The sequence below is a fragment of the Palaemon carinicauda genome, chromosome 1, assembly GCF_036898095.1.
Source record: "Palaemon carinicauda isolate YSFRI2023 chromosome 1, ASM3689809v2, whole genome shotgun sequence".
Taxonomy (NCBI): Eukaryota; Metazoa; Arthropoda; class Malacostraca; order Decapoda; family Palaemonidae; genus Palaemon; species Palaemon carinicauda.
In genome coordinates this window covers 144754394-144779535 of record NC_090725.1, presented here as the reverse complement: position 1 = coordinate 144779535, position 25142 = coordinate 144754394, and the positions used below count along the sequence as shown (strand labels likewise).

Sequence of the window (25142 nt, the reverse complement as noted above, 5' to 3'; positions counted from 1 at the left end):
GAGGGTCCATCAGGACGCCATGGCTATCTCACCCAAAAATAGATTTTTCGCTTCGCTCAAAATCCGTTTTTTGGGCTCAAGCCATGGCGTCCTGATGGAAGAGTACCAGAGAATAAATGTATCGTGGTAGATTTTCCCCTTGTGGTGAAAGTGCCTAGGGCTTTGACAGGATAAGCATAGTAACCTCAATAAGAGAACCGATGGGAAGAAACTTCCTGCCCCCCCTGGCAGCGAAGTCCCAACGGACCATGCCGAAGATCAAAGTGGTCATCGAAGGGCTACTCACCTTGCTGGGAGAACATGAAGAACTCGGAGACAAGACTGAATGATTGGCATTCATATAGGAACATTCACAAAGGCAGACAAGTGGTGGTTAGGCACTGTATGTGAATAGAGTCGTCTGGTCTCTAAGGTATGATGTAAGTAAGTATTCGAGTAGGAATATTACATTGCAGAAGTGAGTATATGATAAGGGTTGAACCCTTAGTCATCTTCATCGACATAAGAGGAAGGGGATAATAAAACTATGACAATCATGTATTTCATAGTATAAGTAGGAGCGGATTGAGACGCACAAGTAATAAAATAGAAATTTTATTTCACTATTGCAGAACATGTTAAGGAAATGCAATAAAATTGTAAAGGTTATTTACAATAAATTATAATGTACATAGTAATGAAAGACTTGCTCTTGAATCTGAAATGGAATTTCAAACTATTAGTAGGCACTCGTTCCAAAGGAACGTCAGTCTATTAAAATAAAACACATCATGCTCTAGGCATGCGGCACTCATGTGACGACTATGACATTTCACCTGGGAGAAGAACAGTCTATGAAAAAGCACTAAGTGTTTTTTAAAAGCACTACGTATCACGCGAGGGTCAACATAGGCACCCGAGGAGTTAGAGTCCCAAGTAACTCACTGTTCTATGCAGAGTTAGGTGCAGGTTTCATAACACTACCTGCGGCTACCACAATTGTTTGACTTCGTGCACTTGTTTCGCATAATGTTTGAAGAAAACACGCGATGATTTCCAGCCTGTGAAACTCTTAAGACTTTCGAAATCCATACTCTGAAAGAAATTCAGAGACGATGCAACTTTTCTAGGATCGTGACCGGCGGGTGAACTGTCAGGATCCGCTCTGCGAATGAAGTAGGTGATTTTCGCTCTTAGTTGTTACAGTGACAGGTCGCTGTCCGAAGTTTCTCCTTTTAAGAGTTGGCCTCCACCAAAGTCCGAAGTTCTATGAAGATAGACCTTGAGGCTCTCTACTGGACATAGAGAGGCATCTTCTTTCAGGGGGCATATTCTCCAAGGGCCCCATCTTTTGGTGGGTAATTCGTTTTTTGGCGAGAAACGTCGGATCCGGGAAGAGGGTAAGGTCACCTGAATCTGTAAACAGGATGTGGCCCTCGTCCCTTGATAATGCCACTATTTCGCTGACTCGGGCTCCTGAAGCAAGAGCAAAGAGAAAGATAACTTTCTGAGTCAGATCCTTGAGAGGACATGAATCATTGTCCAAGTTGGAGGCATACATTAGTGGTCTAGTCAAGGCTGATTTGCAAGGAGAAATCGTGTTGGCTGCCAAGCCCTGTCCGTGAAGGTGAATAAAGAAGGACATGCAAAAATCAATGGTGATTTCCGTAGGATTTTTGCCTTGACGAATGAGACCCATTTTCTCCACGATGATTCGTATTGCCGTCGTGTGGATTCGGTCTTGTATTCCTCGGGGAAGTCTAGACTTTTCTTCAAAATCCCAAACCTTTTCTTCGCGGCTAGGGAGAGAAAATCATGAGATGAAGGTCCTTGATTTTCGATGATGAAGCGAAGACAGTCGACTTCTGTACTTGCTGGGAGAGTACTGGGCCCGGGAGAGGGATCAGCGTGGGCTGCAGCTCTAGGACCAGGGGGTACCAATTGCTCCGGGGCCACTTGGGAGCCACTAGGGCCGCTGTCCCTTTGAAGGTTCTCAACTTGGAGAGGACTTTCAGCAGAAGGTTGGTGGGAGGGAACAGGTAGATCTTGGACCATCTGTTCCAGTACAGTGACATGGCGACCACTGCCTCTGCCTTGGGGTCCTCGGACGGGGCTACTTATCGAGGAAGTTGATTATTGTCGCTCGTTGCAAAGAGATCGGTCTGAAGTTCTGGGACTTGGTGAGAGATGAAGGAGAATGATCTTGCGTCTAGAGACCATTCCGACTCTATCGGACTTGTCCGGGATAGAGCGTCCGCCGTCACGTTGCGGGATCCTTGTAGGTGAACTGCAGACAGGTGCCATTTCTTCTTCTCTGCCAGACGGAAGATTGTCAGAAGCACCTGATTATATGGGGCGATCTTGTGCCTTGGCGATTGAGACATCAAACTACCACCAAGTTGTCTAGGGATAGACGACTATGGATCGAGGGAGGCGGGGAGAGTTTCTTCAGTGTTAGAAGGACCGCCGTGGACTCCAAGATGTTGATGTGAAACGTCTTGAATAGGGGAGACCATGTGCCTTGAGCCTATTTTTGGTGGGAGTGACCTCCCCAACTCTCCAGCGAAGCATCCGTGTGGATGTTGAGTGATGGAGGTGGGTGTTAAAGAGGAATGGACCTTTTCAGGGCCTTTGCTTCCGACTACGGCTTGAGGAGCAGCCGAAGTCTGTTTGGGAGCCGTCTTTTGAGGTCTCTTCGAGCGATGGATGCGGAACGTCTCCAGACTCCCGCGGCATCCTTTAGCTGTGCACGTAGCACTGGGTTTGTCACTGAGGCGAACTGTAGAGAGCCTAGAACTCGTTCCTGCTGACGTCTTGAGATCCATTTGGATTTCAGCAGTCGCTTGACAGACCCTGCTATTTCCTTCCTTTTCTTCTGGGGGATGGAAAGGCGGTGTGACTGAAGGTTCCACTGGGTTCTTAGACATTGGAACCTTTAAGCTGGAGAGAGGCGAGATTTCTTCGCGTTTATCTTGAATCCCAGGTGTTCTAGGAACTGGGTGACTTTGTTGCAGGATTTTAAACAATCCTCGGGCGATGGAGCCCAAGCTAGCCAGTCGTCGAGGTAGGCCATCACCTGGACGTCTCGGAGGCGCAGCTGTTAAACAATGGCATCTGCCAGCTTTGTGAAGATCCGAGGGGCCACTTTGAGGCCGAAGGGCATGGCCCTGAAGGCGTAGCTTTTCCTTTTGGAGTCGAAATCCTAGGTAGGAGAAAGTGTGGTGGTTCATTGGAATGTACCAATAGGTATCCGCCAGGTCTATGGAGACCGTGTAGGAACCCTGAGGCAGAGGGGTCCTTATCTGATGAAGAGTCAGCATCTTGAACTTGTTGTTCGCTATGAACTTGTTGAGGGGGGATAAGTCTAGAATGACTCTGAGCTTGTCTGAGTCCTTCTTGGGGACGTAAAACAGTCTCCCTTGGAACCTGGTTGACTTTACCCTCCTAATCACCTTCATGTTCAAGAGATCCAGGACATATTCTTCCAGAAGGGGGGGGGGAGATTGTTGGAAGAATTGCTGGAAGGTTGGGGGTGGTTGAGTCCAACTCCAGCCTAGACCCTTGTCGACGATGCTGTGTGCCCAGGGATCGAAGGTCCGACGATCCTGGAATTGGCGGAGTCTTCCTCCCACCGGAAGCACTTCATTGCTTCTGGTGTCCCGAGGGTGTACCTCGGCCGCTAGCTCCCTTTCCTCCTCTGCCTCTGGAGGGACGGCGAGATGCGTCTCTTGCCTGCACCTCTGCTTGAGCCTCAACCTTTGGGACGAAAGGTAGTCGTCTGTTGCTCAAAGGCAGGGGTGAAAACCGGTGATTGGGGCAAGACCGATTGGGTGACCAGCTGAAAGGTCTGTTGTGGCTGAGCAGCCATTTGGGGAGTAGCGGGTCCCGGAAACTGCCGTCTCTGTTGACGTTGTTGGGGTTTCGGCTTGGAGGATCTCCTCTTAGGTTGAGGGCCGTCGTCCTGAGAGGATTTCCTTTTCTTCGACATGCCCCACTTGTGAAGAAGGTTCCTGTTCTCCGTGGCGGCCTTGTCGATAATCTCTTTCACTAGACCAGAGGGAAAGAGGTGCTTACCCCAGATGTTGGAGGAAATCAGCCTCCGGGGTTCGTGTCTCACTGTGGCACTTGAGAACACGAATTCACGACAAGCTCTCCTTCATGAAGCTGTGTAAGTCCTTGACTACAGTCGCCAGATGCGTCTTGGCGAGCACCATGTAGTGGTCGGGGACTCTAGTGTCACCGGCCATGACGTCAAGCTGGACCTGGAGGGACATGGATGCGGCAAGTCTTTCTTTCGTATCTTGTTCCCGACGAAGGAGGTGGTTATTAAGTTTCGGGAGGTCTCCGTTAAACTGACGTCCAGCAACGTCAGGATCTAGTTTTCCCACCACGAAGGTATGTTGGACCTCCTTCCAGTGTCGAGCATCGGGGGGAGTGACCAGGGAGAAAGGTCTGCACTCCTCCAGTGCAGGAAAAGGTTTCCCTTCTTCCACTGCCCTGTGTACCGCTGCGAAGGCCTTTTCCACGAAGGGGAGGATCGCATCATCAGGTGCGACGTAGGTAGGGTGCTTCTTGCTCAATGCCGGAAGCCTTGAGCAGGTAAAACCCCTACTTATAAGGGTGTTGGCCATCATAGCCTGGGACTTCGGAAGATCGAACACTATCACCTCCTTAGGTTCGGTCTCTTCTTTAGAGGCAGGTTTGGATCGAAGCCGGACGTAACAGTCCGGGTAGGCCTCAAAACTTGGGAAGAACTCCACTTCTTCCAGGACAACCGAGCCGACCTTCTCACTGATGAAGATCCTGCCCGTTGCGATCGGCATATGCTCGGCATACCTCCAGGGGTTGGCGTGCGAGCATGCAGGGAGGTCCTTAACCGAATTCCTTTTCGGCTCCTTGGAACTTCCCATGGTCCTGATGTATTCGTGTGTCTCACGGAGTTTCTTGTCCATGATGGCTTCGAGCGTCTGAAACATCTCCTGGGCGTTGGTTGGGATGGGGTCCGGGGTGGCGGAGGTAGACGGGAGTGATACTTCCGTCGGTGTAGGAGTTGGGGTGGTGGTGGAAGGCGGAGCGACCTCTTGCTCCGACCCAGCGTAATCCACTTGGTCCTACTCATAGTCCAATTCTTCGGCCATGAGGTTCCTCTCCGTTGTCTCCGACACTTCCGACATACATTCCGCGTTGTCGGTATCCAGGCGACACTCGTGCATGGACTGAGCCATGACAACATCGGGTTCCACCGTGATCTGGACGGTGGGGATCTGATCCTTGGGGACCACAGAGTCTGGGGATGCCTTTGGGAACAGTAAGGCCCTCAAGTCTTCGGTAGCAAGGTACGGTCCAGTGGCGTTCTTCTGGAAGCCACGCACCCATTTGCGTAGCTTCTCTCGAGAAGCGTCCCTAACCTCCGCTGAGGGAGGGTTATTGAACGCCTCAACCAGGCGTTCCTGGTAGACCGTACAGTTCAGTGGGTCCCAGGCTTCAGATCACCTTTTTTGTTTGCACAAGGGGCGAGAGTCCTACACGCCGTGTCCCCATAAAAGTGCGGGCGCTTCACTCCACAGAAGCCATGGTCGTACTTCACGTACCCCTCCTGTAAGAGAATGAGGACATGAGTACGGGGGAGTCATAAGGATGACTTCTATTTTAAGGTTAAGTATTAAGTGATTAATCTTTAACCTAATATTCAGTGGTAGAAATACTGTGACGTTCAGAGAGTGGGCGGAAAAGAAGGAGATAGACACATCCTCCGTGTAACCCGCCCGGCCGGTTACCGTAACCTTATCCGTAGGCAATTTGTTGTGACCGAGGACACAGGGCAGAATTCCACATAGCATGCCGTGTAGGCAGTGGGAATTTCTAGAGGGATTGCCAAGGATATAGATCTGGAACTGAGGCCACTCAGACCCAGGGATATGGAACGTAGAAGATTCCATAGGGTAACGGTTTCCGGCAACCGGCCGTGCTAAGATACACGCAACATGCTGGAAATCTGTGATATGCAAGAAGACAGCATGGTTACTAATGGAACGGTAAGGCAATACCTATCCATTATGTATTCAAACCATCTGGTTGCGATGTAGGGTTATCAACATCAGATGATAGCTAGTAGAAGGGGGTGCAAGTCGCCTTGACGCCTCCGGAAGGCTCCGGCAGACCTCCGGCACGCCGGAGGCCGCTCCAGCAGAGTTTCTGGCATTAAGGAAGACAATATAGAAGTCAAGAGTAATACCAGGGTGGCGGCCGCCGGCACAGCGGCGGAACGCCGGCGGGGAGCGGCGGCTCCGGCAGCCGGAGGTTGCCGGATTGGTGACAGGAACAAGGAAGGTTATAGCAGAACCGGACTGCCGGCAGCGGATGCCGGCACTCCGGGGCCGGCCGGCGGGCGGACGGCCAAGCTATGAGGGAGGGGAAGAGCCATCGGCTGGAAGCCGGCGGCAGGCGGCAGTCCCCCGGCACACGGAGGACTGGCGGCCATGGGGGTATGGGGAGAGTCACCAAGGTAGGAGGTGGGTATCGCCGACAGTGGAGGCGGCAAGGGACCGGCACCCGGATAGTGAAAGAGACAGAGGGAGGGATGTAAGAAGTCCAGCCATGGACTCCCAGACATCCCCCCCTGAGAGGGTGTACCCATGATAGAGGCTGGCTCTATCACCCAGAAGCAGGGGCCGCAGAGGACCGGGAGCTAGGGTAGCCCAAGGGAGGGCTAGGGGACACCCAAAGAGGGGGAGACCCCTGTATACAGAACACATCCAGTGGCTAACCCCATAGGACACTATGAAGGGTATATGTACCAGAGCGGACTGCACACAGAAGCTCAAGGTAGCCCTATCACTCCACCCTAAGGAGGAGTTGTAGGACAGGGGACAGATGGGTATAGACAAACCTAAGTATAGGCTAGGCTATACAAGCGATAGGTGGGGAGGGGAGAAGAGAAGAGTCTTCCATGAAAGGGGTTCTGTACCAGGGCGGCCACTAAGGAAGGGAGGACACTCCCTAACCTAAGGTAAGGCAGCCTGACTGAAACGGTGCATGGGTACAGTTTCAGCAAGGAACAGAATTACCCTTCCAAAACCTAACCTAGAGCAGGGCTGAACGCCCTGAACTAGGAAGGATAGAAGACATATCGCTATCGCAGGACAGTCGTAGACTTAGTCCTAGCCATAGAGGAAGGGCTAGCCGTTCCTCACTCTCAGGCGCAACCCTAAGGGGGGTTCATTCCCTTAGGGAGGACTGAGAGGCGATAATATACTCTGGTAGGAGCTTGATCCCTTTACATGGTAAGGGAAGCAAGGCTACGCAGAGGGAATGCCAAGGGCAGGGGGATGAAGGAAGCATATAGGGGTCCTACCTGTAGGTTAGGTTAGGAAGGTACACTAACTAACCTATCCCCTATATGGTCCCTGAAGGCGAAAACACTTGCATCACAGTCAATAGTATTGTAAAATAATGCCACTATCTTCATAAGTTAGCCTAGGATCACTAATAAAATCATGCATGAACACTGATATATAGGCACTCTGGCCTGGGGGCTATAGTAGCCAACTGGTAAGAGGTCAATCGATGACCGATAAAAGCGTCAAAACACGATATAAAAGTTCCTAGCTATGAAGACTAAATAAACTAATGTTATCAATTAGTAAATGAGGCCGGAAGCGTTGTTGTGGCTAACTAAATAAGGCATGCAGAACAACAACGACGCCATAAAATGGCGGGTCCGGTAGAGGCACAGCTCTGCCACAAAACAACAATTACCTCGGAAGTAATATTTACTTTACGGTCAGAGCTTAACTAAACAATACTGGAACCTTGTACTCAACTTTCCAGAAGAAGGCGAGGCCGAAGGTAGCGACATAATAAAGATGCAAAGCGATAAGTATAGCACAGGGAAAATCCGTCTAAGTAGGGCAAGCTACTGTACAAAGGATGAGGACGGACGTGGCGTCATCTAGCGGAGGCGCCCGTTTGTTTACGTCTCGAGTACCAAAAGTAGCCACGGAAGGGATTAGCTGTGGAACAGCTCCCCAGCTATTCTCTGTCCCTCCATATCGAAGTGTTAACTCTGTATGAGGTGCAGATAGCTATGTGGCGCGTTAATACATGCGTCCCCTGTTGATATACGATGTCTTAAGAGGAAACCTTTAGGATACTCGCTCCAGAAGTTAGAATTCTGTGATAACCTGTGGTTAAATTCTCTGGGAATATCTTAGTAGTTATATACCCAAGGAAGCTACCAAAAAGGAACCTTCCATCAGGACGCCATGGCTTGAGCCCAAATATATATATATATATATATATATATATATATATATATATATATATATATATATACATTAATATATATATATATATATATATATATATATATATATATATATATATATATATATATATATATATATATATATATTTTCTGCGGGTTATAAGTCTATGTTCATAATCCCTATATGAGTAATTGTATTGATACCAGTTAATCATAAACTTACCGATCTGTCAGCTTTATATGTGTTCGAAGACAAACGATATTATAAAGATCCCGGTTAAGAGTTTTTGGCAGCGTCACATCTACCAAGGCTAAAACCTGAGAAAAGAATAATAAATGGATGATTCAAGTCTGCAAATTAATTCAGACCATAATCATTTATCTATTTCCTTTTTAAGGAAAGATAAGATAAATCACTGACTGACCTTGAAATCTGGGTTAACAAATTCTTCGTGGCATCCTCTTCGAATTTCGTGCAGGCCCCACCTATTGGAAGGAAGAGATAAAATTACTCATAAGAACTTAATGACCTCTGACCCATTCGTGCAACTTTTCTTTTAACCTAAGATGGAAGTCTCGTAAGATTGGATAATTCTCTATTTATCTATATATCTGTGTGCCTAAATATGATAAACTTTATGATAACAAGAGGAAGAAAATTTATATAGAATAGTGTGCCCAAATGTACCCTCAAGCAATAGAACTCTACCCCAAGACAGTGGAAGACCATGGTACAGAGGCTATGGCACTACCAAAGATCAGAGAAGAGTGGTTTGATTTTGGAGTGTTCTTCGCCTAGAACAGCTGCTTACCATAGCTAGAGGCTCTTTTACCCCTACCACAAGGAAAGTAGCCACTGAACAACTGCAGTGCAGTAGTCAGTTGTATGAGAATAGAGGAGAATCTATAAAGAGTAAGCCAGACTATTCGGTGTAAGGAAAAATTGGTTGAGTCCACTCCTGGCATTTTTTTTTCGACTTAGGCTTGGGTTCAAATCATTACCCCTAGCCCAACCTGAAACATTAATCACAAAATAGTCTCCAGTAGATATATATTCAAGATTTAATTCAATATAAAGTTCCATTAGTGGTCGATATTTACATGGATGGATAAATATAACTAAATATACCATTCATTTTGTAAAGGAATTAAAATATACAGATGACTGTTCATCTATAATTAGTCAAGTATTATCATCAAATACATACCTGCTGTTAACCAAGTTCTGGGTTCCAAAAATCATCATTCGCGAGGAATTCTGAACAGCTCTTTCGACGTTGTCTGTGTGTTTAAAGTGTATAATTTTGTCACATAAGTCATGCAATATTTTTAGGGAACTGAAAGCCTTGATATAACAAGAAAATATTAACGAAAAATTTTATACACCAACCATCTACTATTGAGAAATTGAGCAAGAGAGGTATTACTTTTATAGAAAACTGGTTTTCAAATAAATTAAAACGTGCAAATTTTAAAATATCCCTCCTTAGATATTTGAATTTTAACTCTAAATTATTTTTTCACAAAATTATTCTGATTTCAGTTTTACCAAAAAAGTTTCAACATTGATATCTTAGAATTTTATCTTCTCTGGATTGGTACACAGAGAGAGAATAAGATATTTAATAAATGGTATATCAGGAGTAAATGATCATTAGCAATAAATGTCTCTCATAAGATATATCTTAAGAGTACAGTACAGCTATTTTAGTTAAGAGAATTAAATAACTTAATAGAGTGTTAAGAAAACTTACTCTGTCAATGTTATGAAGACGACTGTAACTTCATCCATTTGCTGTATGTATAACAATTCAAGATGACAATTTCTACAAACGAAAACCATATCTGGCACTTCAGGGAATACAAGCAGGATGGAAGAATTGGAAAAAAGTATGTGACAGGAAAATAGGGGTTAAGTTGAAAGGTAAAGTACACAGGACAGTTGTGAGACCGGCAAAGATGTATGGAGCAGAGACCTGGGCAATAAAGAAGACAGAAGAGAAGAAACTGGATGTGGCAGAGATGAGAATGTTAAGATGGATGTGTGCGGTGACAAGAAGAGATAAGATACGGAATGAGGTAATTAGGGGTACCACAGGAGGTAGAGAACTATCAGATAAGATCCAAGAAAGGAGACTGAGGTGGTATGGTCATGTCATGAGAAGAGATGGACAGTATATTGGGAGGAGAGTGATGGAAATGGAGGTACAGAGAACGAGAAGGAGAGGGAGACCAAAGCAAAGGTGGATGGACTGTATCAAGGATGACCTTCGATCAAAGGATTAACCAGTGATGAAGTGTGGGACAGAGGTAGATGGAGAACGCTGGCCAGAAACATCGACCCTACATAGAAGTGGGAAAAGATGCAGGCAAAGAAGAAAAAGAAGAAGAAGAAAAAGACTTCAGGGAAACTTACGCATAATCCAATCTCCCGGTACGAAAGCATTATCATGCCAAGCAATCGAGTATCCACGTTGAGTAAGGGGAACGATTATCATATCTCGCACTCGAGTGAAGTCTTCAGACGAGCATACGACAAAACAGTCGTACTTCTTCTGCAAAGTTTGTTAGAATAAGAATGACTTGCCTTAACCGCAAAAAGGAAAGATGTGTGATGATCATTATTATTATTATTATTATTATTATTATTATTATTATTACTATTATTATTATTATTATTATTATTTTGTTGAAAATAATGGCTGCCTCAGTTGCATTGATCTTATACTCCATCTTCTCGATGGCTCTAATTATCTTCTTTTCAGGACTACTGCATACTGCCAGTAACTGAGCAAAATTCATCCTTCATGGTGGGTAGTCAAATTCAGGAATAATTGACGAGTCAAGGTTTTAATATAAAATTCACAAATTAGGTAAGATTCACAATTCCGGTAAAATTCACAATTCAGGTAAAAGTATACAGAGAACAAGCTATGCATTTCGGGAGTGCTGTCTCCCTTCTTCAGGCTTGAGTGCTGGAAACGATGAGAGCTACGTCCTTATATATGGCAATTCTGGCTTTGTCACAGAGGCAGCGAATTTTTCATTGGCTACCTTGAGCGTCATGGGCGGAGCAAATAGAATGGCTGATCCTCATTGGCTAAGCCGCTCACCGAGAGAGGCTGTAGTACAGTCAGACTGCCATCCCACTCACTCCTGAGTGTTGAGTCACCATCTTGTCCTCTGGGAGCTGGGCTTTGATTGGTGGGAGCGCTTGCCGAGAGGGTATGTAGGCTAGGCAGGCTATCCTGTCGCTGATCAATGCTGTTGGGGTTGTTCATGTCTTGATCTGTTGGGTTGTCCTGGTTGGATGTGTCGTGGTTGGTTGGGTTATTTTTCCTTGTGTTGTTCCTTCGATAGGAGGGGAGGAGGAACATTTCCTGGGTAGTGTTGAGAGTCGTCAACCAGGACAACCCAACAGATCAAGACATGAACAACCCCAACAGCATTGATCAGCGACAGGATAGCCTGCCTAGCCTACATACCCTCTCGGTGAGCGCTCCCACCAATCAAAGCCCAGCTCCCAGAGGACAAGATGGTGACTCAACACCCAGGAGTGAGTGGGATGGCAGTCTGACTGTACTACAGCCTCTCTCGGTGAGCGGCTTAGCCAATGAGGATCGGCCATTCTATTTGCTCCACCCATGATGCTCGAGGTAGCCAATGAAAAATTCGCTGCCTCTGTGACTAAGCCAGAATTACCATATATAAGGACTTAGCTCTCATCGTTTCCAGCAGTCAAGCCTGAGGAAGGGAGACAGCACCCCCGAAACGCGTAGCATGTTTTCTGTGTACTTTTACCTGAATTGTGAATTTTACCTGAATTGTGAATCTTACCTAATTTGTGAATTTTATATTAAAACCTTGACTCGTCAATTATTCCTGAATTTGACTACCCACCATGAAGGATGAATTTTGCTCAGTTACTGGCTGAATTTGCTCAGTTACTGGCTGTATGCAGTAGTCCTGAAAAGATGATAATTAGAGCCATTGAGAAGTCGGAGTATAAGATCAATGCAACTGAGGCAGCCATTATTTTCAACAAAACTTGCCTGAAAGAGAGTCTACTACAGAAATATTATTAAAATTATTATCATTATTATTATTATTATCATTATTACTATTATTATTATTATTATTGCCAGCTAAGCCATAACCCTAGCTGAAAAAGATGGTTGCTATAAGGCTAGTGGCCCTAGAATGAAAATAGCCTAGTAAGGACAAGGAAATAAGGAAACAGATTGAGTAGTGTGCCTCAAGAAAGAGACCTCTAACCCAAGACTGTAAAAGACCATGGTTTAGAGGCTATGGCACTACCAAAGACTAGAGTGCAATGATTTTAATTTGCAGTGTCCTTCTCCTAGAAGATTTGCTTACTATGGTTAAACAATTCATTTTGTGACTGACACAGGTTCCTTGAGGAAATAATATTTCTAAGACCCTACTCTCAGAATTGAGGCCCTTCTCTTCAATTACATCATAATTCTATCTCCAAATTCTTTGGATTTTTTTCACTCTTTTTACTAACCTTTTTTATTAGTCTCCCTTTATGAACATTTCATCACGAAATGCACTTTACCCTTTCCCCTGCGCTACCCTACCTCTATTTTTAAATCTCTAAAAACTTCTTACCCCCTCAATTATTCCTTTATTATATATAATATGTAAATTGTTAATTTCAACATCATCTTTTTCATCTTTAATACCCATACTTTACATCCATAAATGATAGTTAGCTCAAAAATCTCCATATACAATCCCACTTTGGCATCCATAAGCAACAAGATACTGCTGCCTTTCATATATCACCTATTCTGTGTCAAATCTTTTCTCATCATATGTCATCCATCATATTTAGTCCAGAATACTCAGTGTGTCGATTACTTCCATTCTATAAAAAACATTATCATCACTACTACTAACATTCATTGCTCAATCATCTTAGTGTCTATCATTCCTCTTTTATTAGCATTTGCAGTTTTTCTCTAGTGTTCCCAATCATTTGGAAACTTCATAGTGACCACACCTATTCACATATATCTTTATTACACAACCTAGCAACTCCTTCAACCCTCCTTTCTCTGATCTTTTGCATCACTCGTTCCATAAAGATGTTGCACACATATGGACATACGATAGACGGACTTTTTTATTTAGCTTCTAGTTTCATCAACATATGTTTTCCTTATCCACTCAGGGGGGGGGGGGGGGGAGGGGGGGGGGCAGCTAGCCTCAACTTGGTGCCGGTCCCAAGCCCGGGTAAATGGGGAGGGTTGGCGGCAGGAAAGTCATCCGGCCATGAAAAATGAGCCAAAACCAGTATGGCCAGTGAAAGTTTTCCTTATATTATATTAAATAGAGATCACATCTTACCCGGTTACCAATGTTTCTTGGATTCAAAATTTTCGGACGGATGCATCGAAATACATTTCTCCAGAATAGTTTGATAAGAGCAAGTATAAAACAAATGATGAAAAAAATTGCTATTGTAGTCCAAGTGATCTGAAAAGATAAGAGATTTTTTAGATTGACACATGGAATGCTATGCCAGATCATTTATGGTCAGTACTATAAAGGGGCAAAACATGCTTTGTGTATACTGGCAAACATTCAAGTAATTTTTGGAATTCCAGTTCGTTTGAATCTGTCGACGTTATAATGAAGTAACATTGCTATGCCTTATCATTAGACATTATGTATGTGATTGTATTATACTTGGTACCATAGGCTTCGGTTATTAAAAGTTTATACCTTGGGCATGCAGCTTATCTATAGTCAATTTCTTTTAGCGATGCAGATTTGCACCGACTCGCAGCGGTACTCTTTTAGCTTGGAAAAGTTTCCTGATCGCTGATTGGTTGGACGAGATAATTCTAACCAATCAGCGATCAGGAAAATTTTCCGAGCTAAAAGGGCACCGCTGCGAGTCAGTGCAAATCTGCCTTGATAAAAGAAATGGACTATAGTTGAATGGCATCTGAGAGCAAATCTGGGAAAAGAATTCTCTTTCATATTAAAAGGCATTGTTGAGAGCTATTCAACAGCTAAGTAATCTAGGAGTTTCAGGAAGTACAAATACATCTGAGCTTTAGTTTACACTGATTAAAAAATGGTTAACATAATGTTTTAGATATCATGAAAATCCTATATGACCGTTACTCTTGATGGTACAGTTGGCTCAAAAAAGTATCTTTTGGGTTATTTACATAGCAGATCAATTTCAATATGCTTTTAGACACTAGTCCTAAACTTCTTCAGACAAGACCCAGTAAAATGAAAGGAAAAACTATACTTTCAATAAAATAAGTAAATAAGTAAAAAAATCATCTGGGAAAATATCTTGTTAACCTTCAATAAACTCTTAAATTTCTTGGTCATGTTATCTTATATAGCCTTAGAAAATCTTACTTTGTTCCTAACTATTCCTATGCACTAGCATCAAGTACCATTCCTAACCCTTTTCATATAATATCTTTTTTATAGCATAGCAATATCTTCTTGGGTTAAACTTTCATATATATTAATAAATATGGTGATTTCCTTTTGAAGTGGTTTGCAATGTTTTCAAATGATCTTCCAATATCGTTAACAGTTTTGATTGAATATATGTGTAATTCAAGTCTTATCTAATCACGTTTCAGTATGAGTAAAAATCACCCAAAATCATCTTTATTATTATTATTATCATTATTTGTTAGGCTATAACCCTAGTTGGAAAAGCAGGATGCTATAAGCCCAGATGCTCCAACAGGGAAAATAGCCCAGTGAGGAAAGGAAACAAAGAAAAATAAACGGATTTTGAGCGAAGCGAAAAATCTATTTTTGGGTGAGATAGCCATGGCGTCCTGATGGAAGGTTCCTTTTTGGTAGCTTCCTTGGGTATATAACTACTAAGATATTCCCAGAGAATTTAACCACAGGTTATCACAGAATTCTAACTTCTGGAGCGAGTACCCTAAAGGTTTCCCTTTAAGACATCGTATATCAACAGGGGACGCATGTATTAACGCGCCACATAGCTATCTGCACCCCATACAGAGTTAACACTTCGATATGGAAGGACGGAGAATAGCTGGGGAGCCGTTCCACAGCTAATCTCGTCCGTGGCTACTTTTGGTACTCGAGACGTAAACAAACGGGCGCCATTGCTAAATGACGTCACGTCCGTCCTCATCCTGAAGTCAGTTGCTTGCCGATCACCATGATACAGCAGCGCAGGGTGGGACCTGACAAACTGAACGAAGTAGCAGGGAGGGTCCATCAGGACGCCATGGCTATCTCACCCAAAAATAGATTTTTCGCTTCGCTCAAAATCCGTTTTTTGGGCTCAAGCCATGGCGTCCTGATGGAAGAGTACCAGAGAATCAATGTATCGTGGTAGATTTTCCCCTTGTAGTGTAAGTGCCTAGGGCTTTGACAGGATAAGCATAGTAACCTCAATAGGAGAACCGATGGGAAGAAACTTCCTGCCCCCCCCTGGCAGCGAAGTCCCAACGGACCATGCCGAAGATCAAAGTGGTCATCGAAGGGCTACTCACCTTGCTGGGAGAACATGAAGAACTCAGAGACAAGACTGAATGGTTGGCATTCATATAGGAACATTCACAAAGGCAGACAAGTGGTGGTTAGGCACTGTATGTGAATAGAGAGTCGTCTGGTCTCTAAGGTATGATGTAAGTAAGTATTCGTGTAGGAATATTACATTGCAGAAGTGAGTATATCATAAGGGTTGAACCCTTAGTCATCTTCATCGACATAAGAGGAAGGGGATAATAAAACTATGACAGTCATGTATTTCATAGTATAAGTAGGAGCGGATTGAGACGCACAAGTAATAAAATAGAAATTTTATTTCACAATTGCAGAACATGTTAAGGAAATGCAATAAAATTGTAAAAGTTATTTACAATAAATTATAATGTACATAGTCATGAAAGACTTGCTCTTGAATCTGAAAGGGAATTTCAAATTATTAGTAGGCACTCGTTCCAGAGGAACGTCAGTCTATTAAAATAAAACACATCATGCTCTAGGCATGCGGCACTCATGTGACGACTATGACATTTCACCTGGGAGAAGAACAGTCTATGAAAAAGCACTAAGTGTTTTTGAAATCACTACGTATCACGCGAGGGTCAACATAGGCACCCGAGGAGTTAGAGTCCCAAGTAACTCACTGTTCTATACAGGTTTCATAACACTACCTGCGGCTACCACAAAATGTTTGACTTCGTGCACTTGTTTCGCATAATGTTTAAAGAAAACACGCGAGGATTTCCAGCCTGTGAAACTCTTAAGGCTTTCGAAATCCATACTCTGAAAGAAATTCAGAGACGATGCAACTTTTCTAGGATCGTGACCGGCGGGTGAACTGTCAGGATCCGCTCTGCGAATGAAGTAGGTGATTTTCGCTCTTAGTTGTTTCAGTGACAGGTCGCTGTCCGAAGTTTCTCCTTTAAAGAGTTGGCCTCCACCAAAGTCCGAAGTTCTATGAAGATAGACCTTGAGGCTCTCTACTGGACATAGAGAGGCATCTTCTTTCAGGGGGCATATTCTCCAAGGGCCCCATCTTTTGGTGGGTAATTCGTTTTTGGCGAGAAACGTCGGATCCGGGAAGAGGGTAATGTCATCTGAATCTGTAAACAGGATGTGGCCCTCGTCCCTTGATAATGCCACTTTTTCGCTGACTCGGGCTCCTGAAGCAAGAGCAAAAGAAAGATAACTTTCTGAGTCAGATCATTGAGAGGGCACGAATCATTGTCCAAGTTGGAGGCAAAATGGAGCACCTTGTCCAGAGACCAGGGGATCGGTTTTGGTGGGGGTGCTGGGCATAGACGAGCGCATGCTTTCGGTAGTTTATTGAAGATGTCGTTGGACAGATCAATCTGGAAGGCATACATTAGTGGTCTAGTCAAGGCCGATTTGCAAGTAGAAATCGTGTTGGCTGCCAAGCCCTGTCCGTGAAGGTGAATAAAGAAGGACATGCAAAATCAATGGTGATTTCCGTAGGATTTTTGCCTTGACGAATGAGACCCATTTTCTCCAGGATGATTCGTATTGCCATCGTGTGGATTCGGTCTTGTATTCCTCGAGGAAGTCTAGACTTTTTTTTCGAGATCCCAAACCTTTTCTTCGCGGCTAGGGAGAGAAAATCATGAGATGAAGGTCCTTGATTTTCGATGATGAAGCGAAGACAGTCGACTTCTGTACTTGCTGGGAGAGTATTGGGCCCGGGGAGGGATCAGCGTGGGCTGCAGCTCTAGGACCAGGGGGTACCAATTGCTCCGGGGCCACTTGGGAGCCACTAGGGCCGCTGTCCCTTTGAAGGTTCTCAGCTTGGAGAGGACTTTCAGCAGAAGGTTGGTGGGAGGGAACAGGTAGATCTTGGACCATCTGTTCCAGTCCAGTGACATGGCGTCCACTGCTTCTGCCTTGGGGTCCTCGGACGGGGCTACATATCGAGGAAGTTGATTATTGTCGCTCGTTGTGAAGAGATCGGTCTGAAGTTCTGGGACTTGGTGAGAGATGAAGGAGAATGATCTTGCGTCTAGAGACCATTCCGACTCTATCGGACTTGTCCGGGATAGAGCGTCCGCCGTCACGTTGCGGGATCCTTGTAGGTGAACTGCAGACAGGTGCCATTTCTTCTTCTCTGCCAGACGGAAGATTGTCAGAAGCACCTGATTTATCTGGGGCGATCTTGAGCCTTGGTGATTGAGACATCGAACTACCACCAAGTTGTCTAGGGATAGACGAATATGGATCGAGGGAGGCGGGGAGAGTTTCTTCAGCGTTAGAAGGACCGCCATGGCCTCCAAGATGTTGATGTGAAATGTCTTGAATAGGGGAGACCATGTGCCTTGAGCCTATTTTTGGTGGGAGTGACCTCCCCAACCCTCCAGCGAAGCATCCGTGTGGATGTTGAGTGATGGAGGTGGGTGTTGAAGAGGGATGGACCTTTTCAGGGCCTTTGCTTCCGACCACGGCTTGAGGAGCAGCCGAAGTCTGTTTGGGAGCCGTCTCTTGAAGTCTCTTCGAGCGATGGATGCAGAACGTCTCCAGACTCCCGCGGCATCCTTTAGCTGTGCACGTAGCACTGGGTTTGTCACTGAGGCGAACTGTAGAGAGCCTAGAACTCGTTCCTGCTGACGTCTTGAGATCCGTTTGGATTTCAGCAGTCGCTTGACAGACCCTGCTATTTCCTTCCTTTTCTTCTGGGGGATGGAAAGGCGGTGTGACTGAAGGTTCCACTGGATTCCTAGCCATTGGAACCTTTGAGCTGGAGAGAGGCGAGATTTCTTCGCGTTTATCTTGAATCCCAGGTGTTCTAGGAACTGGGTGACTTTGTTGCAGGATTTTAAACAATCCTCGGGCGATGGAGCACAGACTAGCCAGTCGTCGAGGTAGGCCATCACCTGGACGTCTCGGAGGCGCAGCTGTTGAACGATGGCATCTGCCAGCTTTGTGAAGATCCGAGGGGCCACGTTGAGGCCGAAGGGCATGGCCCTGAAGGCGTAGCTTTTCCTTTGGAGTCGAAATCCTAGGTAGGAGGAAGCGTGGTGGTTCATTGGAACGTGCCAATAGGCATCCGCTAGGTCTATGGAGACCGTGTAGGAACCCTGAGGCAGAGGGGTCCTTATCTGATGAAGAGTCAGCATCTTGAACTTGTTGTTCGCTATGAACTTGTTGAGGGGGGATAAGTCTAGAATGACTCTGAGTTTGTCGGAGTCCTTCTTGGGGACGCAAAACAGTCTCCCTTGGAACCTGGTTGACTTTACCCTCCTAATCACCTTCTTGTTCGAGAGATCTAGGACTTATTCTTCCAGAAGGGGGGTTGATTGTTGGAAGAATTGCTGGAAGGTTGGGGGTGGTTGAGTCCAACTCCAGCCTAGACCCTTCTTGACGATGCTGTGTGCCCAGGGATCGAAGGTCCGACGATCCTGGAATTGGCGGAGTCTTCCTCCCACCGGAAGCACTTCATTGCTTCTGGTGTCCCGAGGGTTTACCACCTCGGCCGCTAGCTCCCTTTCCTCCTCTGCCTCTGGAGGGATGGCGAGATGCGTCTCTGCCTGCACCTCTGCTTGAGCCTCTACCTTTGGGACGAAAGGTAGTCGTCTGTTGCTCAAAGGCAGGGGTAAAAACCGGTGATTGGGACAAGACCGGTTGGGTGACCAGCTGAAAGGTCTGTTGTGGCTGAGCAGCCACTTGGGGAGTAGCGGGTCCCGGAAACTGCCGTCTCTGTTGACGTTGCTGGGGTTTCGGCTTGGAGGATCTCCTCTTAGGTTGAGGGCCGTCGTCCTGAGAGGATTTCCTTTTCTTCGACATGCCCCACTTGTGAAGAAGGTTCTTGTTCTCCGTGGCGGCCTTGTCGGTAATCTCTTTCGCAAGATCAGAGGGAAAGAGGTGCTTACCCCAGATTTTGTAGGAAATCAGCCTCCGGGGTTCGTGTCTCACTGTGGCACTTGAGAACACGAATTCACGACAGGCTCTCCGAGCCTTCATGAAGCTGTATAAGTCCTTGACTACAGTCGCCAGATGCGTCTTGGCGAGCACCATGTAGTGGTCGGGGACTCTAGTGTCACCGGCCATGACGTCAAGCTGGACCTGGAGGGACATGGATGCGGCGATCCTTTCCTTCGTATCTTGTTCCCGACGAAGGAGATGGTCATTAAGTTTCGGGAGGTCTTCGTTAAACTGACGTCCAGCAAAGTCAGGATCTAGTTTTCCCACCACGAAGGTATGTTGGACATCCTTCCAGTGTCGAACATTGGGGGGAGTGACCAGGGAGAAGGGTCTGCACTCCTCCAGTGCAGGGCAAGGTTTCCCTTCTTCCACTGCCCTGTGTACCGCTGCGAAGGCCTTTTCCATGAAGGGGAGGATCGCATCATCAGGTGCGACGTAGGTAGGGTGCTTCTTGCTCAACGCCGTAAGCTTTGAGCAGGTAAAACCCCTACTTTTAAGGGTGTTGGCCATCATAGCCTGGGCCTTCGGGAGATCGAACACTATCACCTCCTTACGTTCGGTCTCTTCTTTAGAGGCAGGTTCGGATCGAAGCCGGACGTAACAGTCCGGGTAAGCCTCAAAACTTGGGAAGAACTCCACTTCTTCCAGGACAACCGAGCCGACCTTCTCACTGATGAAGATCCTGCCCGTTGCGATCGGCATATGCTCGGCATACCTCCAGGGGTTGGTGTGCGAGCATGCAGGGAGGTCCTTAATCGAAATCCTTTTCGGCTCCTTGGAACTTCCCATGGTCCTGATGTATTCGTGTGTCTCACGGAGTTTCTTGTCCATGATGGCTTCGAGCATCCGAAACATCTCCTGGGTGCTGGTTGGGATGGGGTCCGGGGTGGCGGAGGTAGATGGGAGTGATACTTCCGTCGGTGTAGGAGTTGGGGTGGTGGTGGAAGGCGGAGCGACCTCTTGCTCCGACCCAGCGTATTCCACTTGGTCCTCCTCATAGTCCAATTCTTCGGCCATGAGGTTCCTCTCCGTTGCCTCCGACACTTCCGACATACGCTCCGCGTTGTCGGTATCCAGGCGACACTCGTGTATGGACTGGGCCATGACAACATCGGGTTCCACCGTGATCTGGACGGTGGGGATCTGATCCTTGGGGACCACAGAGTCTGGGGATGCCTTTGGGAACAGTAAGGCCCTCAAGTCTTTGGTGGCAAGGTACGGTCCAGTGGCGTTCTTCTGGAAGCCACGCACCCATTTGCGTAGCTTCTCTCGAGAAGCGTCCCTAACCTCCGCTGAGGGAGGGTTATTGAACGCCTCGACCAGGCGTTCCTGGCAGACTGTACAGTTCAGTGGGTCCCAGAACTTCAGATCACCTTTTTGTTTGCACAAGGGGCGTGAGTCCTACACGCCGTGTGCCCATAAAAGTGCGGGCGCTTCACTCCACAGAAGCCATGGTCGCACTTCACGTACTCCTCCTGTAAGAGAAAGAGGACATGAGTATGGGGGAGTCATAAGGATGACTCCTATTTTAAGGTTAAGTATTAAATGAATAATCTTTAACCTAATACTAAGTGGTAGAAACACTGTGACGTTCAGAGAGTGGGCGGAAAAGAAGGAGATAGACACATCCTCCGTGTAACCCGCCCGGCTGGTTACCGTAACCTTATCCGTAGGCAATTTGTTGTGACCGAGGACACAGGGCAGAATTCAACATAGCATGCCGTGAAGGCAGTGGGAATTCTAGTGGGGATTGCCAAGGATATAGAACTGGGACTGAGGCCACTCAGACCCTAGGATTGAGAACGTAGAAGATCCCATAGGGTAACGGTTTCCGGTAACCGGCCGTGCTAAGATACACGTAGCATGCTGGAAATCTGTGATATGCAAGAAGACAGCATGGTTACTAATGGAACGGTAAGGCAATACCTATCCATAATGTAATCAAACCATCTGGTTGCGATGTACGGCTATCAGCATGAGATGATAGTTAGGAGAAGGGGTGCAAGTCGCTTTGACGCCTCCGGAAGGCTCCGGCAGACCGGCGGCATGCCGGAGGCCGCTCCAGCAGAGTTTCTGGCATTAGGGAAGACAATTATGAAAGTCAGGGGTAATACCAGGATGGCGGTCGCCGGCACAGCGGCGGGACGCCGGCGGGGAGCGTCGGCTCCGGCAGCCGAAGGTTGCCGGCTTGGTGACAGGGATAAGGATGGGTATAGCAGAACCGGACTGCCGGCAGTGGATTCCGGCACTCCGGGGGCCGGCCGGCGGACGGACGACCGAAGCTATGAGGTAAGAGGGAAGGCCATCGGCTGGACGCCGGTGGGAGGCGGCAGTCCCCCGGCACATGGAGGACTGGCGGCCCAGAGGGCAAGGGATAAGTCACCAAGGTAGGAGGTGGGTATCACCGACAGGGGAGGTGGCAAGGGGCCGGCACCAGGACAGTGAAAGAGACAGAAGGAGGGATGTCGGGGTACGGCCACGGACCCCAAGACATCCCACCTGAGTGGGTGTACCCATGATAGAGGCTAGCCCTATCATCCAGAAGCAGGGGCCGCAGAGGACCGGGAGCCAGGGTAGCCCAAGGAAGGGCTAGGGAATACCCAAGAGGGGGGAGAACCCCTGCGGACAAAACGCATCCAGTGGCTAACCCCATAGGACACTATGAAGGGTATATGTACCAGAGCGGACTGCACACAGGAGCTCAAGGTAGCCCTATCACTCCACCCTAAGGAGGAGTTGTAGGACAGGGGACAGATGGGTATGGACTAACCTAAGTATAGGCTAGGCCATACAAGAGATAGGTGGGGAGGGGAGAAGAGAAGGGTCTTCTATGGAGGAGGCTCTGTACCAAAGCGGCCACCAAGGAAGGGAGGACGCTCCCTAGCCTAAGGTAAGGCAGCCTGTCTGAGAACGGTGCATGGGTATCGTTTCAGCAAGGCACAGAACTAACTCCCCCAAAACCTAACCTAGAGCAGGGATGTTACACCCTGAACTAGGAAGGAAGGAAGACGTATCGCTATTGCAGGAAAGGTCGGAGACCTAGCCCCAACAATAGAGGAAGGACTAGCCGTTCCTCATTCTCGGACGCAACCCTAAGGGGGGATTATTCCCTTAGGGAGGACAGAGGAGCGATATATATACTCTGATATGAGCTTGATCCCCTTACGTGGTAGGGGGAGCAAGGCTACACAGAGGGGATGCCCTAAGGCAGGGGATGAAGGAAGCATATAGGGGTCCTACTTGTAGGTTAGGTTAGAAAGACACACTATCTAACCTGTCCCCTATATGGTCCCTGAAGGCGAAAAACACTTGCATCACAGTCAATAGTATTGTAAAATAAGGCCACTATCTTCATAATTAAACCTAGGATCACTGAAATATATCATGCATGAACACTGATGTTAGGCGCTCTGGCCTAGGGGCTAGACTAGCAAGCTGGTATGGCGTCAGATGATGACCGATAATAAGGCGTCAAAACACGATATATAAAGTTCCTAGCTATGAAGACTAAATAACTAATAGTATCGAATAGTTAATGAGGCCAGAAAACGCTGTTGAGGCTAGCTAAATAAGGCATGCAAAACAACAGCGACACCATAAAATGGCGGGTCCGGTCGAGGCACAGCTCTGCCACAAAACATCAAATATTTCGAAAAGTAAAAGTTACTTTACGGTCAGAGCTTATTTAAACAATACTGGAACCTTGTACTCAACTTTCCAGAAGAAGGCGAGGCCGAGGGTAGAGACATGGCTAAGATGCAAGTCGATAAAGTACGCACAGGGAAAAGTCCGACTAGTAAGGCAAGCTACTAAACGAAGGATGAGGACGGACGTGACGTCATTTAGCAATGGCGCCCATATGTTTACGTCTCGAGTACCAAAAGTAGCCACGGACGAGATTAGCTGTGGAACGGCTCCCCAGCTATTCTCCGTCCCTCCATATCGAAGTGTTAACTCTGTATGGGGTGCAGATAGCTATGTGGCGTGTTAATACATGCGTCCCCTGTTGATATACGATGTCTTAAAGGGAAACCTTTAGGATACTCGCTCCAGAAGTTAGAATTCTGTGATAACCTGTGGTTAAATTCTCTGGGAATATCTTAGTAGTTATATACCCAAGGAAGCTACCAAAAAGGAACCTTCCATCAGGACGCCATGGCTTGAGCCCAAAAAAATATTTTAAGAAAAGCAACAACATTAAAATAAATATCTCCTATATAAACTATAAAAACTTTAACAAAACAAGAGGAAGAGAATTAATATAGAATAGTCTGCCCAAGCGCACCCTCAAGCAAGAGAACTCTAACCCAAGACAGTGAAAGACCATGGTACAGAGCTTATGGCACTACCCAAGATTAGAGAACAATGGTTTGATTTTGGAGTGTCCTTCTCCTAGAAGGTCACTGGGATTAATTACTAGAATAAAGGAAGAGAAGTTACACTCAGCTCCCAGTGAGGGGGTTACCTCTAGTGAACTAGTTGTTCCATTTACATCACTTGCTGTTTCTGATGAACTATTTGGTGTTCCATTTAGATCGGTTGTTGTTTCTGATGAACTATTTGTTGTTCCATTTAGATCGGTTGTTGTTTCTGATGAACTATTTGTTGTTCCATTTAGATCGGTTGTTGTTTCTGATGAATTATTTATTGTTCCATTTAGATCGGTTGTTGTTTCTGATGAATTATTTATTGTTCCATTTAGATCGGTTGTTGTTTCTGATGAACTATTTGTTGTTCCATTTAGATCGGTTGTTGTTTCTGATGAATTATTTATTGTTCCATTTAGATCGGTTGTTGTTTCTGATGAACTATTTGTTGTTCCATTTAGATCGGTTGTTGTTTCAGATTGACTAGTTGGACATGTCTTCAATGAAGCATCTGGAGTCTGGCCATCACAATTCGACTGTATATTTTGCCTATGGCTTGTGATACACCTGAAATTTAAGAAATTGTTATTAGAATAGTGCTTTATAATAATACTAGTGCACCCGAGCCGTAAAGAAAATGATGGCTAAATATTTACATAGATGAGCATACACACGCATCAACACAGCCTCAACCCTTCTCACCCTCTTCCCCTTCCATAATTACATTCCAGCAGTTTTGGCAATTAGTGGGAGATTGCGGTAAACCTACCTCTAGGGGTACCCCCGTCTCAGAAGGGTATGACTTTCAGTCTCCCCAACCCTTCCTACCCTCTCCCCCTTTCCTAATTACATGCCAGCAGTTTTGGCAATTAGTGGGAGATTGTGGTTTCCAAGTCTACCTCTAGGGGTACCCTGTCTCAGAAGGGTATGACTATTCCTCTCTCCGTATCCAAGAGACGCGTCTCCCCCTATCCAAGAGACGGGGAGAGACCTAGTAGACATGTCTAGAAATGCCGTTGAGCGTGGCATGCAATAATATATAAACAAACATGCAATACGCTGAAAGA

At 46.3% G+C, this 25142-nt stretch overlaps 1 protein-coding gene across 1 annotated transcript in view; it reads right to left on the bottom strand.

Annotated features, from left to right (window-relative positions):
* LOC137652371 (probable serine/threonine-protein kinase DDB_G0278509) overlaps positions 1-25142 on the bottom strand; it is a 147767-nt gene that overhangs the window by 16713 nt on the left and 105912 nt on the right. The window contains 6 exon segments of the mRNA XM_068385743.1: positions 8469-8563; positions 8671-8731; positions 9454-9526; positions 10662-10800; positions 13619-13747; positions 24174-24642. Coding sequence (XP_068241844.1) covers positions 8469-8563; positions 8671-8731; positions 9454-9526; positions 10662-10800; positions 13619-13747; positions 24174-24642 — 966 coding nt within the window.